The sequence below is a fragment of the Gallinula chloropus genome, assembly GCF_964237585.1.
Source record: "Gallinula chloropus genome assembly, contig: HAP1_SCAFFOLD_435, whole genome shotgun sequence".
NCBI classification, from domain to species: Eukaryota; Metazoa; Chordata; class Aves; order Gruiformes; family Rallidae; genus Gallinula; species Gallinula chloropus.
In genome coordinates, this window is record NW_028168184.1 from 13283 (window position 1) to 28820 (window position 15538).

General features: G+C 69.9%; 1 protein-coding gene across 1 annotated transcript in view; it reads right to left on the bottom strand.

Moving 5' to 3' along the window:
• OPLAH (5-oxoprolinase, ATP-hydrolysing) overlaps window positions 1–15538 on the bottom strand; it is a gene marked incomplete at both ends in the record, with an annotated part of 43317 nt that overhangs the window by 11380 nt on the left and 16399 nt on the right. The window contains 11 exons of the mRNA XM_084281091.1: window positions 544–704; window positions 2063–2304; window positions 3478–3590; window positions 4319–4457; window positions 6033–6170; window positions 8681–8851; window positions 10593–10705; window positions 12657–12925; window positions 14012–14079; window positions 14646–14784; window positions 15457–15533. Of these exons, the coding sequence (XP_084137217.1) occupies window positions 544–704; window positions 2063–2304; window positions 3478–3590; window positions 4319–4457; window positions 6033–6170; window positions 8681–8851; window positions 10593–10705; window positions 12657–12925; window positions 14012–14079; window positions 14646–14784; window positions 15457–15533 (1630 nt within the window). The remainder of the gene's footprint in view (window positions 1–543; window positions 705–2062; window positions 2305–3477; window positions 3591–4318; window positions 4458–6032; window positions 6171–8680; window positions 8852–10592; window positions 10706–12656; window positions 12926–14011; window positions 14080–14645; window positions 14785–15456; window positions 15534–15538) is intronic.

Sequence of the window (15538 nt, forward strand, 5' to 3'; positions counted from 1 at the left end):
GGGGGGCTGGGGGTCTGACAGCCTGGACTGAGGGTCCCTGTACCCCCCCCCCCCAAGAGCTGGTGATGGCCCCTCCAATGGCTTCATCAGTGCCACGAGTTGTCAGTGCTCTGCTCCCCAACCCGAGGGGCTTTGGGGAGGGGGACAGGGGATTTGAGGGGGGGGATTCTGCGTCCAGAGCCCCCCTTGGAGGGGGGCTGGGGGTCTGCCAGCCTGGACTGAGGGTCCTTGTGCCCCCCCAATGGCCCCTCCAACGGCTTCATCAGTGCCACGAGTTGTCAGTGCTCTGCACCCTGACCCGAGGAGCTTTGGGGAGGGGGACAGGGGATTGTGGGGGGGGGGATTCTGCATCCAGAACCCCCCTTGGCGTGGGGGGGGGGGCTCTGCCAGCCTGGGCACGGGGGCTGAGGGTCCCTGTGCCCCCCCCCATGGCCCCTCCAGCAGCTTCATCAGTGCCACGAGTTGTCAGTGCTCTGCACCCCGACCCGAGGAGCTTTGGGGAGGGGGCTGGGGCTTTTTGGGGGGGGGGGGTCTCTCCCCTACCTGGAACTGGACGGTCTCCTGCATGGCCCCCAGGTGCACGGGGATGTGGGGGGCGTTGGACACCAGCCCCCCGTCGGGCCCGAAGAGGGCGCAGGAGAAGTCCAGGCGCTCCTTGATGTTGGTGGAGATGGCCGTGCGCTGCAGGATGCGGCCCATCTGCTCTGCGGGGGCACAGCGGCCCCTCAGCGCCCCGGCACGCGGCTCCCGGGGGCTGGGATGGGATGGGATGGGATGGGATGGGATGGGATGGGACTGGGATGGGATGGGATGGGATGGGATGGGATGGGACGGGACGGGACGGGACGGGATGGGGATGGGGATGGGATGGGATGGGATGGGATGGGACGGGACGGGACGGGACGGGATGGGGATGGGGATGGGATGGGATGGGATGGGATGGGATGGGATGGGATGGGGATGGGATGGGGATGGGATGGGATGGGATGGGATGGGATGGGATGGGGATGGGGATGGGGATGGGGATGGGGATGGGGATGGGGATGGGATGGGGATGGGATGGGATGGGATGGGATGGGATGGGATGGGATGGGATGGGATGGGACTGCGATGGGATGGGATGGGACTGGGACTGGGATGGGACTGGGATGGTGCTGGGACTGGGATGGGATGGGACTGGGATGGCGCTGGGACTGGGATGGGACTGCGATGGGATGGGATGGGACTGGGACTGGGATGGGACTGGGATGGCGCTGGGACTGGGATGGGATGGGATGGGACTGGGATGGGACTGGGATGGGATGGGATGGGGTGGGATGGGACTCGGATGGGATGGGATGGGATGGGACTGGGATGGGATGGGACTGGGATGGGATGGGATGGGGTGGGATGGGACTCGGATGGGATGGGATGGGATGGGACTGGGATGGGATGGGACTGGGATGGGATGGGATGGGACTGGGATGGTGCTGGGACTGGGACTGGGATGGGATGGCGCTGGGACTGGGACTGGAACTGGGACTGGGACTGAGATGGCGCTGGGACTGGGATGGGACTGGGATGGCGCTGGGACTGGGATGGGACTGGGATGGTGCTGGGACTGGGATGGGACTGGGACTGGGATGGGACTGGGATGGTGCTGGGACTGGGATGGGACTGGGATGGTGCTGGGACTGGGACTGGGGTGGTGCTGGGACTGGGATGGTGCTGGGACTGGGATGGGACTGGGATGGTGCTGGGACTGGGATGGCACTGGGACTGGGATGGGACTGGGATGGTGCTGGGACTGGGATGGGATGGCGCTGGGAGTGGGATGGCGCTGGGCTGGCACTGGGTTGGGACTGGGATGGCACTAGGATGGCACTGGGACTGGGACAGCACTGGGACTGGGCTGGTGCTGGGACTGGGACTGGGCTGGCACTGGGATGGTGCTGGGACTGGGATGGCACTGGGACTGGGCTGGCACTGGGATGGGACTGGGCTGGCACTGGGAAGGCACTGGGCCGGCACTGGGAAGGCACTGGTCCGGCACTGGGCTGGCACTGGTGCCCCAGCCCCCCACCTGCGATGCTCATGAAGCGGTGGGAGAAGATGGAGAGCTGGACGGCGTCGAGCTGGGTGCCTGGGGCCCGGGGGGGCTCCGGGGGCTGGGGGGTCCCGGGGGGCTGGGGGGTCCCCGGGGGCTGGGGGGGCCCCAGGGGCCGCGGGGGGCCGCTGGCGGGGGGGGGTCCCGCGCCCACCGCGATGCTGACGGCGCCGTGGGGCGTCAGGCTGGCGCTGCAGCCCGGCTCCACCACAATGGTGCTGCGGGACGGGGGGCTGGGGTCCCACACGGCTCCCGGGGCGCCCACTGGCACCCCAGGGACCCCACCAGCACCCCAGGGACCCCACCGGCACCCCAGGGACCCACCAGCACCCCAGGGACGCCACCGGCACCCCAGGGACCCCACCAGCTCCTGGGGACCCCACCGGCACCCCAGGGACCCACCAGCACCCCAGGGACGCCACCGGCACCCCAGGGACCCCACCGGCTCCTGGGGACCCCACCGGCACCCCAGGGACCCACCAGCACCTGGGGACCCCACCAGCACCCCAGGGACCCCACCGGCTCCTGGGGACCCCACCGGCACCCCAGGGACCCACCAGCACCCCAGGGACCCCACCGGTACCCCAGGGACCCCACCAGCACCCCAGGGACCCACCAGCACCCCAGGAACCCCACCAGCACCCCAGGGACCCCACCAGCTCCCGGGGGTCCCACACGGCTCCCGGGGCGCCCACCAGCACCCCAGGGTCCCACCGGCTCCTGGGGGTCCCACCAGCACCCCAGGGGCCCCACCGGCACCCCAGGGACCCCACCGGCACCACAGGGGTCCCACCAGCTCTCCAGGGACCCACCAGCACCCCAGGGACCCCACCGGCACCCCAGGGACCCCACCGGCTCCCCAGGGTCCCACCAACACCCAGGGGTCCCACCAACACCTTGGGGTCTCACCGGCTCCCGGGGGTCCCACTGGCACCCCAGGGACCCCACCAGCTCCCCGGGGTCCACAAGGCTCCCGGGTCGCCTACTGGCACCCCAGGGTCCCACCAGCACCCCAGGGACCCCACCGGCACCCCAGGGGGGCCACTGGCTCCCCGGGGTCTCACCAACACCCTGGGGTCCCACCAACACCCCGGGGTCCCACCAGCTCCCGGGGGTCCCACCGGCTCGCCAGGGTCCCACCAACACTCTGGGGTCCCACCAGCTCCCTGGGGTCCCACCAGCACCCTGGGGTCCCATCAACACCCTGGGGTCCCACCGGCTCCCCAGGGACCCCACCAACACCCTGGTGTCCCACCAGCTCCCCAGGGTCCCGTTGCCATCCCAAGGTCCCCACCAGCTTCCGGGGGTCCCGTTGCCACCCTGGGGTCCCACCAGCCCCCCGAGGTCCCCACCAGCCCCCGGGGTCCCCGCAGCCCCTCCCCAGGTCCCACCTGTTGCGGTCGATGAGGATGGCGGGGCCGGGCACGGTGTGGTCGCAGCCCAGCTCCTCCAGCAGGAACACGGGGGTCTCCAGGTACCCCTCCTCAAAGTAGCACTGCGTCACCTGCGCCACGCAGCCCCCACCCGGGTCACCCCCAGGTCACCCCAGGTCACCCCATGGGCCCCGCGTGACCCCTGAGCCCCGGGTCACCCCCGGGTCACCCCCGGCTCAGCCCTGGGTCACCCTGAGCCCCAGGTCACCCCCGGAGCCCCAGGTCACCCCCTGAGCCCCAGGAGACCCCTGAGCCCCGGGTCACCCCAGGTCACCCCCTGAGCCCCGGGTGACCTCTGAGCCCTGGGTCACCCCTGAGCCCCGGGTCACCCCCGGAGCCCCAGGTCACCCCCTGAGCCCCGGGAGACCCCTGAGCCCCGGGTCACCCCAGGTCACCCCCGAGCCTCGGGTCACCCCCTGAGCCCCGGATGAGCCTGGGGTGACCCCCTGAGCCCTGGGTGACCCCCTGAGCCCTGGGTCACCACTGAGCCCTGGGTCACCATTGAGCCCCGGGTGACCCCAGGTCACCCCTGAGCCCCAGGTCACCCCCTGAGCCCTGGGTGACCCCCTGAGCCCTGGATGAGCCCTGGGTGACCCCCTGAGTCCCGAGTGACCCTCAGAGCCCAGGGTGACCCCTGAGCCCTGGGTCACCCCTGAGCCCTGGGTCACCCCTGAGCTCTGGGTCACCCCCTGGGCCCCAGGTCACCCCCTGAGCCCCGGGTCACCCCCTGAGCCGCGGGTGACCCCCTGAGCCCCGGGAGCCCGTGAGCTGCCCCCCCCAGGCCCCCCCTCGCCCTCACCGTCTCCACGCGGGGGGGTTTCCCGCGGGGGGCCAGGGGGGTCTCGCAGCTGACGCCGCTGCTGCCGGTGCCGCGCACGCGCACGTCGTCCACCACCACGGCGCGGTCGGCGATGGTGAAGCCAAACTCCGTCTGGTACCTGGGGGGTGGCAGGGGCAGGCTGGGGGCTGTGGAGACCCCCACGGACACCCCTGGCTGGGGGATGAGGGGCTGGGGTGGGGGCTGGGGGGGTGGGGTGGGGATGGTGGAGCTGGGCTGGGGATCAGGGTGCTGGGATGGGGATGTGGAGCTGGGGTGGGGATGGTGGAGCTGGGACGGGGATGGTGGAGCTGGGACGGGGATGGTGGAGCTGAGATGGGTATGTGGAGCTGGGATGGGGATGGTGGAGCTGGGATGGGGATGGTGGAGCTGGGATGGGGATGGTGGAGCTGGGATGGGGATCAGGGTGCTGGGGTGGGGATCAGGGTGCTGGGATGGGGATGGTGGAGCTGGGATGGGGATGGTGGAGCTGGGATGGGGATGGTGGAGCTGGGATGGGGATGGTGGAACTGGGGTGGGGATGGTGGAGCTGGGATGGGGATGGTGGAGCTGGGACGGGGATCAGGGTGCTGGGATGGGGATGGTGGAGCTGGGATGGGGATCAAGGTGCTGGGCTGGGGATGGTGGAGCTGGGATGGGGATGGTGGAGCTGGGATGGGGATGTGGAGCTGGGACGGGGATCAGGGTGCTGGGATGGGGATGTGGAGCTGGGACGGGGATCAGGGTGCTGGGATGGGGATGTGGAGCTGGGACGGGGATCAGGGTGCTGGGATGGGGATGGTGGAGCTGGGACGGGGATCAGGGTGCTGGGATGGGGATGTGGAGCTGGGACGGGGATCAGGGTGCTGGGATGGGGATGTGGAGCTGGGTTGGGGATGGTGGAGCTGGGACAGGGATCAGGGTGCTGGGCTGGGGACGGTGGCACTGGACAGGAACGGTGGCACCAGGACGGGGTTGGTGGCACCGGGACAGGGACGGTGGTGCTGGGCCGGGGTCGGTGGCACCGAGATGGGGATGGTGCCCCTGGGACAGGGCGAGTGGCACCAGGACAGGGCGAGTGGCACCGGGATGGGGATGGTGGCGCAGGGATGGGGTCGGTGCCCCCGTGCCAGGGTCGGTGGGGTCAGTGGGGTCGGTGGGGTCGGTGCCTTGGGCCGGGGTCGGTGGGGTCGGTGGTGTCGGTACCCCCGGGCCGGGGTCAGTGGGGTCAGTGGGGTCGGTGGGGTCGGTGCCTTGGGCCGGGGTTGGTGGGGTCGGTGGGGTCGGTGGGGTCGGTGGGGTCGGTGCCCTGGGTCAGGGTTGGTAGGGTCGGTGGGGTCGGTGGGGTTGGTGCCCCAGGCTGGGTCGGTGGGGTCGGTGGGGTCGGCGGGGTCGGTGGGGTCGGTGCCCCGGGTCGGGTCGGTGGGGTCGGTGGGGTCGGTGCCCCGGGCCGGGGTAGGTGGGGTCGGTGGGGTCGGTGGGGTCGGTGGGGTCAGTGGGGTCAGTGGGGTCGGTGGGGTCGGCGGGGTCGGTGCCCTGGGGCGGGTCGGTGGGGTCAGTGGGGTCGGCGGGGTCGGCGGGGTCGGTGGGGTCAGTGGGGTCGGCGGGGTCGGTGGGGTCGGTGCCCCAGGCTGGGTCGGTGGGGTCGGTGGGGTCGGCGGGGTCGGTGGGGTCGGCGCCCCGGCCGGGGCCGCACCGGCTGGTGAAGGCGGCCAGGAAGTCTCCGGCGCGGCAGGAGCGGGCGGTGGGCGGGTGGCCCTTGGCCGAGCACATCAGGGCGCAGTCGGTGCCCTCGTAGCGCAGGTGCAGGAACGCTTCCGTCTGGATCTGCGCCCTGCGCCGCCCCGGCCCGTCACGGGGGCGCCCGCAGAGCCCCCCCCCCGCCCCGGGACCCCCCCGGCATCCCCCCCAACCGCCCCGGGACCCCCCAGGACCCCCGGCATCCCCCCCAACCGCCCCGGGCCTCCCCCAAGCCAACTCGGGACCCCCAGGACCCCCGGCATTCCTCCCAGATGCCCCAGGACCCCCTGGGACCCCCAGCACCCCCCCTCACCGCCCTGGGACCCTCGGCACCCCCCAGGACCCCCAGCATCCCCCCCCCCGCCCCGGGATCCCCGAGACCCCCCGGCACCCCCCCAAGCCATCCCAGGACCCCCCGGCATTCCTCCCAGATGCCCCAGGCCCCCCCAGGACCCCCCGGGACCCCCGGCACTCCCCCTCACCGCCCTGGGACCCTCGGCACCCCCCGGGACCCCCGGCATTCCACCCCACCGCTGCGGGACCCCCCAGGACCCCCAGCATCCTCTCCAGCCACCCAAGAATCCCTCCAGGACCCCCCCAGGACCCCTGGCACCCCCCCCCCCCCCAGCCACACCAGGACCCCTCCAGGACCCCCCCAGGACCCCCAGCATCCCCTCCAGCCACCCAAGAATCCCTCCAGGACCCCCCCAGGACCCCCAGCATCCCCTCCGGTCACCCCCCCAGGACCCCTCCAGGACCCCTCCAGGACCCCCAGTATCCCCTCCAGCCACACCAAGACCCCTCCAGGACCCCTCCAGGACCCCCTGCATCCCCCCCCAGCCACCCCAGGACCCCTCGAGGACCCCCGGCATCCCCCCCCCAGCCACCCCAGGCCCCCCCCAGGCCCCTCCCCAGCCCCCCCAGCTCACCCAGCGAAGCCCTGCGCCCGCAGCGCGTCCCAGCATCACCACACAGTGCCAGAACCAAGTCCCCCCACTGCCCCAGGACCCTCTCCAGGACCCCCAGCATCCCTTCCACACCACCCCAGGCCCCCCCAGCCCCCTCCCCAGGCCCCCCGCAGCTCACCCAGCGAAGCCCTGCGCCCGCAGCGCGTCCCGGCATCACCACACCCTGCCAGCCCATGTCCCCCCAGGACCCCTCCAGGCCCCCCCAGCCCCCTCCCCAGCCCCCTCCCCAGCCCCCCAGCTCACTCAGCGAAGCCCTGCGCCCGCAGCGCGTCCCGGCATCACCACACCCTGCCAGCCCATGTCCCCCCAGCCACCCCAGCCCCCTCCCCAGCCCCCTCCCCAGCCCCCCCCAGCTCACTCAGCGAAGCCCTGCACCCGGTGCGCGTCCCGGCATAACCACACCCTGCCAGCCCATGTCCCCCCACTGCCCCAGGACCCCTCCAGGACCCCCAGCATCCCCTCCAACCACACCAGGACCCCTCCAGGACCCCCAGCATCCCCTCCAGCCCCCCTCAGCCCCCTCCCCAGCCCTCCCCAGCTCACTCAGCGAAGCCCTGCGCCCGCAGCGCGTCCCGGCATCACCACACCCTGCCAGCCCATGTCCCCCCAGGACCCCTCCAGGACCCCCAGCAACCCCCCCAGCCACCCCAGGACCCCTCCAGGACCCCCGGCATCCCCTCCAGACACCCCAGGACCCCTCTGGGACCCCCAGGATCCCCCCCAGTCACCCCCAGACCCCTCCAGGACCTCCCCCAGGACCTCTCCAGCTCACTCAGCAAAGCCCTGCGCCCGCAGCACGTCCCAGCATCACCACACCCTGCCAGCCCATGTCCCCCCAGCCACCCCAGGCCCCCTCCAGGACCCCCAGCAACCCCCCCAGCCACCCCAGGCCCCGCTCCAGGACCCCCAGCATCCTCTCCAGCCACCCCAGCCCCCCCCCCAGGCCCCCCCAGGCCCCCCAGCAGCTCACTCAGCGAAGCCCTGCGCCCGCAGCGCGTCCCGGCATCACCACACCCTGCCAGCCCATGTCCCCCCAGGCCCCCCCCAGGCCCCCCCAGCCCCCTCCCCAGCCCCCCCCAGCTCACTCAGCGAAGCCCTGCGCCCGCAGCGCGTCCCGGCATCACCACACCCTGCCAGCCCATGTCCCCCCACTGCCCCAGGACCCCTCCAGGACCCCCAGCATCCCCTCCAGCCACCCCAGGACCCCTCCAGGATCCCCAGCATCCCCTCCAGACACCCCAGGCCCCCCCAGGCCCTCCCCAGCTCACTCAGCGAAGCCCTGTGCCCGCAGCGCGTCCCGGCATCACCACACCCTGCCAGCCCATGTCCCCCCACTGCCCCAGGACCCCTCCAGGACCCCCAGCATCCCCTCCAACCACACCAGGACCCCTCCAGGACCCCCAGCATCCCCTCCAGCCCCCCTCAGCCCCCTCCCCAGCCCTCCCCAGCTCACTCAGCGAAGCCCTGTGCCCGCAGCGCGTCCCGGCATCACCACACCCTGCCAGCCCATGTCCCCCCACTGCCCCAGGACCCCTCCAGGACCCCCAGCATCCCCTCCAACCACACCAGGACCCCTCCAGGACCCCCAGCCACCCCAGCCCCCTCCCCAGCCCCCTCCCCAGCCCCCCCAGCTCACTCAGCGAAGCCCTGCGCCCGCAGCGCGTCCCGGCACTGCTGCTCCAGCGCGGCCACTCGCTGCTCCAGCCGGGCGAAGGCGGCGGGTTCGTAGCGCAGGGCGCAGGGCGACTGCGCCTCGTGCACCACGTCGGCCAGCGCCAGCCCGTAGGCTGAGAGGATCCCGCTGTACCTGAGACACCACCAGCACCCTGGCACCAGTGCTGGGACCACCCACCCACCACCCTGACACCAGCGCCGGGACCACCCACCCACTGCCAGCGCCATGCCCACCCCACCATCGCCATGGCCACCCCACTGCCACCAGCACCCTGGCACCAGTGCTAGGACCACCCACCCACCACCCTGACACCAGCACCGGGACCACCCACCCACTGCCAGTGCCATGGCCACCCACCCACTGCCATCACCATTGCCATGCCCACCTCACCGTGCCCACCCATCCACCCACCCACTGCCAGGGCCATGCCCACCCCACCATCACCATGGCCACCCCACTGCCACCAGTGCCGGGACCACCCACCCATCCCCATCGCTGCGCCCACCCCACCATCACCATCACCACCGTGCCCACCCCCCTGCCTGGGAACTGCAACCCCCCCATGCCAACAGGCACCCCCAGACCCAGCAACCCCCCCGGGGACCCCAAAACCCAGCATGCAGTGTGCCCTCAGACCCAGAACCCCCCCTGGGGACCCCCCAAACCCAGCATCCAGTGCACCCCAAACCCACCACATCCCCTGGGACCCCCAAAACCAGCACCCAGTGTGCCCTCAGACCCAGCAACCCCCCCTGGGGACCCCAAAACCAGCACCCAGTGCACCCCCAAACCCAGCAACCCCCCCAAGGGACCCCCAAACCCATCACATGCCCAGGGACCCCTAAACCCAGCGCCCAGTGCACCCCCCAAACCCAGCAACCCCCCCAGGGACCCCCAAACCCAGCACCCAGTGCACCCCCAAACCCACCACATCCCCTGGGGACCCCAAAACCCAGCACCCAGTGTGCCCTCAGACCCAGCAACCCCCCCTGGGGACCCCAAAACCAGCACCCAGCGCACCCCCAAACCCAGCAACCCCCCCACGGACCCCAAATGCAGCACTCAGTGCACCCCCAAACCCATCACATCCCCTGGGACCCCCAAACCCTCACCCAGTGCATCCCAAACCCAGCAACCCCCCCAGGGACCCCCAAACCCATCACATCCCCTGGGACCCCCAAACCCAGTGCCCAGTGCACCCCCAAACCCACCACATCCCCAGAGACCCCCAAACCCAGCACCCAGTGTGCCCTCAGACAGAGCAACCCCCCCTGGGGACCCCAAAACCCAGCACCCAGTGCACCCCAAACCCAGCAACCCCCCCAGGGACCCCCAAACCCAGCACCCAGTGTGCCCTCAGACCCAGCAACCCCCCCTGGGGACCCCAAAACCAGCACCCAGCGCACCCCCAAACCCAGCAACCCCCCCCAGGGACCCCCAAACTCAGCATCCAGTGCACCCCCAAACCCAGCAACCCCCCCAAGGGACCCCCAAACCCATCACATCCCCAGGGACCCCTAAACCCAGCACCCAGTGCACCCCAAACCCAGCAACCCCCACCCAGGGACCTCCAAACCCATCACATCCCCAGGGACCCCCAAACCCGGCACACAGTGTGCCCTCAGACCCAGCAACCCTCCCATGGACCCCCAAACCCATCACATCCCCAGGGACCCCCAAACCCAGCACAGCAGCTTCAGGGTGGGGAGGGGGACACCCACCAGACCCCCCTCCCCCCACCCCCCAGCACCCATCCAGGGGGCAGGAACATCCCAGTTCCTCACTGGGGGGCACAGGGGCACCCCCATCCCGCAGCACCAGCAGCGTGGGGGTCCCACAGAGCCGCCCCCCCCCCAGCCCCCCCTGCACCTACTTGTGGATGAAGACCCGGCTCATGCCCAGGGCGCGGGCGATGGCGCAGGCGTGTTGCCCCCCCGCGCCCCCGAAGCACGACAGCACGTGGCGGGCGGCGTCGTGACCCCGCGCCTGGAGAGGGGCGACACGGGCATGGGCACCCCCCCTTCAGCCCCATCCCCATCCGACCCCCCTCATCCCCATCCCATCCCATCCCCATCCCATCCCATCCCATCCCATCCCATCCCATCCCATCCCATCCCATCCCATCCCCATCCCCATCCCATCCCATCCCATCCCATCCCCATCCCATCCCATCCCATCCCCATCCCCATCCCCATCCCATCCCATCCCATCCCATCCCCATCCCCATCCCCATCCCATCCCCATCCCATCCCCATCCCCATCCCATCCCATCCCATCCCATCCCCATCCCATCCCATCCCCATCCCCAACCCCATCCCATCCCATCCCATCCCATCCCCATCCCCATCCCATCCCATCCCATCCCATCCCATCCCATCCCATCCCATCCCCATTCCCATCCCATCCCATCCCATCCCATCCCCATCCCATCCCCATCCCCATCCCCATCCCATCCCATCCCCATCCCATCCCCATCCCATCCCCATCCCCCCATCCCATCCCCATCCCCATCCCCATCCCCATCCCCATCCCCATCCCATCCCATCCCCATCCCATCCCATCCCATCCCATCCCATCCCATCCCATCCCATCCCATCCCCATCCCATCCCCATCCCCATCCCCATCCCATCCCATCCCCATCCCATCCCCATCCCGTCCCCATTCCCATCCCAACCCCATCCCCATCCCCATCCCCATCCCCATCCCCATCCCATCCCATCCCATCCCATCCCATCCCATCCCATCCCATCCCATCCCATCCCATCCCCATCCTCTCCCCATCCCATCCCATCCCATCCCCATCCCATCCCCATCCCATCCCATCCCATCCCATCCCCATCCCATCCCCATTCCCATCCCACCCCATCCCCATCCCATCCCCATCCCGTCCCCATTCCCATCCCCATCCCATCCCCATCCCATCCCATCCCATCCCATCCCCATCCCATCCCATCCCCATCCCCATCCCATCCCCATCCCATCCCCATCCCCATCCCCATCCCATCCAATCCCCATCCCATCCCCATCCCATCCCCATCCCATCCCATCCCATCCCCATCCCATCCCCATCCCCATCCCATCCCACCCCATCCCATCCCATCCCATCCCCATCCCATCCCCATCCCCATCCCCATCCCATCCCATCCCATCCCATCCCATCCCATCCCATCCCCATCCCATCCCATTCCCATCCCATTCCCATCCCCATCCCCATCCCATCCCATCCCATCCCATCCCATCCCATCCCATCCCATCCCATCCCATTCTCATCCCATCCCATCCCATCCCATCCCATCCCATCCCATCCCATCCCATCCCCATCCCCATCCCCCTCCCATCCCCCTCCCCATCCCCATCCCCATCCCCATCCCATCCCCATCCCATCCCCATCCCCATCCCATCCCATCCCATCCCATCCCCATCCCATCCCATCCCCATCCCCAACCCCATCCCATCCCATCCCATCCCATCCCCATCCCCATCCCATCCCATCCCCATCCCCAACCCCATCCCATCCCCATCCCCATCCCATCCCCATCCCCATCCCCATCCCATCCCCATCCCATCCCATCCCATCCCATCCCCAACCCCATCCCATCCCATCCCATCCCATCCCATCCCCATCCCCATCCCCATCCCATCCCATCCCATCCCATCCCATCCCATCCCATCCCCAACCCCATCCCATCCCCATCCCATCCCCATCCCATCCCATCCCCATCCCCATCCCATCCCATCCCATCCCCATCCCCATCCCCATCCCCATCCCATCCCATCCCATCCCATCCCATCCCATCCCCATCCCCATCCCATCCCATCCCATCCCATCCCCATCCCATCCCCATCCCATCCCCATCCCCATCCATCCCATCCCATCCCCGCATCCCATCCCATCCCCATCCCATCCCATCCCATCCCCACCCCACCCCACCCCACCTGGGTCAGGGCGCGGATGGGCCGGCACATGGCCTCGTTGGCCACCCTGACGAAGCCCATGGCCACCTCCTCCACGGAGCGGGGCGGGCGGGCGCCGGCGCCGGTGCCGGCGTCGAAGGCGTCAATGCGCGCAGCCAGGGCCCGGAACGCCCGCGCCGCCGTCTCCCGGCACAGCGGTTGGTCCTCGCCCGGCCCGAAGATGCGCGGGAAATACTCGGGCAGCAGCCGGCCCAGGCACAGGTTGGCGTCAGTGACGGTCAGGGGACCCCCTGGGAGGGATGGGGATGGAGGGCAAGGCACGGCATGGCATGGCACGGCATGGCATGGCACGGCGTGGAACAGCATGGCACGACACAGCATGGCATGGCATGGCACAGCATGGTATGGCACGGCATGGCATGGCATGGCACAGCATGGTATGGCACAGCATGGCACGGCATAGTATGGCACGGCATGGTATGGCACGGCATGGAACGGCACAGCATGGCACAGCATAGCACAGGACAGCATAGTATGGCACGGCATGGTATGGCACAGTATGGCATGGCACAGCACGGCATAGCATGGCACAGCATGGTATGGCATGGCACAGCATGGCACAGCATGGCATGGCATGGTATGGCACGGCACAGCATGGCACGGCATGGCACATCATGGCACAGCATGGCACGGCACAGCATGGCACAGCATGGCACAGGACAGCATGGCATGGCACGGCATGGTATGGCACAGCATGGCACAGCACAGCACAGCTCAGCATGGCATGGCACAGCATGGCACAGCACAGCATGGCATGGCACGGCATGGTATGGCACAGCATAGCACAGCATGGCACAGCATGGTATGGCATGGCATGGCACAGGACAGCATGGCATGGCACAGCATGGCATGGTGCAGCATGGCATGGCACAGCACAGCATGGCACAGCATGGTGCAGCATGGCATGGCACAGTATGGGACACAGCATGGCACAGCACGGGATGGCATGGCATGGCACAGCATGACATGGCATGGTATGGTGTGGCACAGCACGGCACAGCATGGCATAGCATGGCACAGCACAGCACAGCATGGCATGGCACGGCACAGCATGGCATGGCCTGGCACAGTACGGCATAGCACAGCATAGCACAGCATGGCACAGCATGGCATGGCACAGCACAGCACAGCACGGCATGGCACAGCACGGCACAGAACAGCATGGCACAGCACAGCACAGCACAGCACGGCACAGCACAGCACAGCATGGCATGGCACAGAACAGCATGGCACGGCACAGCATGGCATGGCATGGCATGGCACGGCACGGCACAGCACAGCACGGCACGGCACCCACCGGCACCGCGGCCACTCACCCTTGCGGTAACAGGCTGGGCCCGGGTGGGCACCCGCTGACTCGGGTCCGACCACGAAGAGCCCGGACCTGGGGACGGGCGATGCCGGGGGAGCCGGGTGGGCACCGGCCACGGGCACGGTGATGCCCCACTGAGCCCCACGGAGAGCCCGGGACCCCCCAGCTGGAACCCCAACCCAGCCGGACGCCCAACCCGGCTCAGACCCCCCCAACCTGGCTCAGACCCACAACCCAGCTGGGAACCCCAACCCAGCTCAGACTCCCCCAACCCAGCTGGGACCCCCCCAACCCAGCTCAGACCCCCCAACCCAGCTCAGACTGCCCCAGCCCAGCTGGGACCCCCCAAAGCTGGCTCAGACCCCCCCAACCCGGCTCAGACCCCCCAACCTGGCTCAGACCCCCCCAAACCCAGCTGGGACCCCCCAACCCAGCTCAGACTCCCACAGCCTGGTTCAGACCCCCCCCAAGGGCCCCCCCCAACCCAGCTGGGACCCCCCCAACCCAGCTCAGACCCCCCCAACCCGGCTCAGACCCCCCAACCCAGCTCAGACCCCCCCAACCCAGCTGGGACCCCAAACCTGGCTCAGACCCCCCCAGGGCCCCCCCCGGCGCAGCCGGGACCCCCCAGCCCCCACCTGAAGAAGAGGCGGGAGCCGCCGCCGGCCGCCACGGTGTTGACGTCGAGCTGCGGCGCCTGGATGCTGACGCCGGCCGTGCTGGCCTCGAACACGTGCTCCAGCTCCCCCGCGTAGCGGCTCACGTCGGTCGAGGTGCCTGGGCAGGGACGGGGGTCCCACGCCAGCCCCAGCACACCCCTCCCAGCCCCAGCCTGTCCCGTCCCCATCCCCATCCCATCCCCATCCCATCCCCATCCCCATCCCCATCCCCATCCCATCCCATCCCATCCCATCCCATCCCATCCCCATCCCATCCCCATCCCATCCCCATCCCCATCCCATCCCATCCCATCCCCATCCCCATCCCCATCCCCATCCCCATCCCCATCCCATCCCCATCCCACCCCCATCCCCATCCCATCCCATCCCATCCCATCCCCATCCCCATCCCATCCCCATCTCCATCCCATCCCCATCCCATCCCCATCCCCATCCCATCCCCATCTCCATCCCATCCCATCCCCATCCCATCCCATCCCATCCCATCCCATCCCATCCCATCCCATCCCATCCCATCCCATCCCATCCCATCCCATCCCCATCCCCATCCCCATCCCCATCCCATCCCCATCCCCATCCCCATCCCATCCCATCCCATCCCATCCCCATCCCCATCCCCATCCCCATCCCATCCCCATCCCATCCCATCCCCATCCCATCCCCATCCCCATCCCATCCCATCCCCATCCCCATCCCATCCCATCCCATCCCAATCCCACCCCCTCCCATCCCACCCCCTCCCACCCCACCCCTGCCCCGCCCCGCTCACCCCCCATGTCGAAGCCGATGACGGGGCGCCCGTCGCCGTGCGGGTAGGTGGTCCTGGCGTACCCCACCACGCCGCCGGCCGG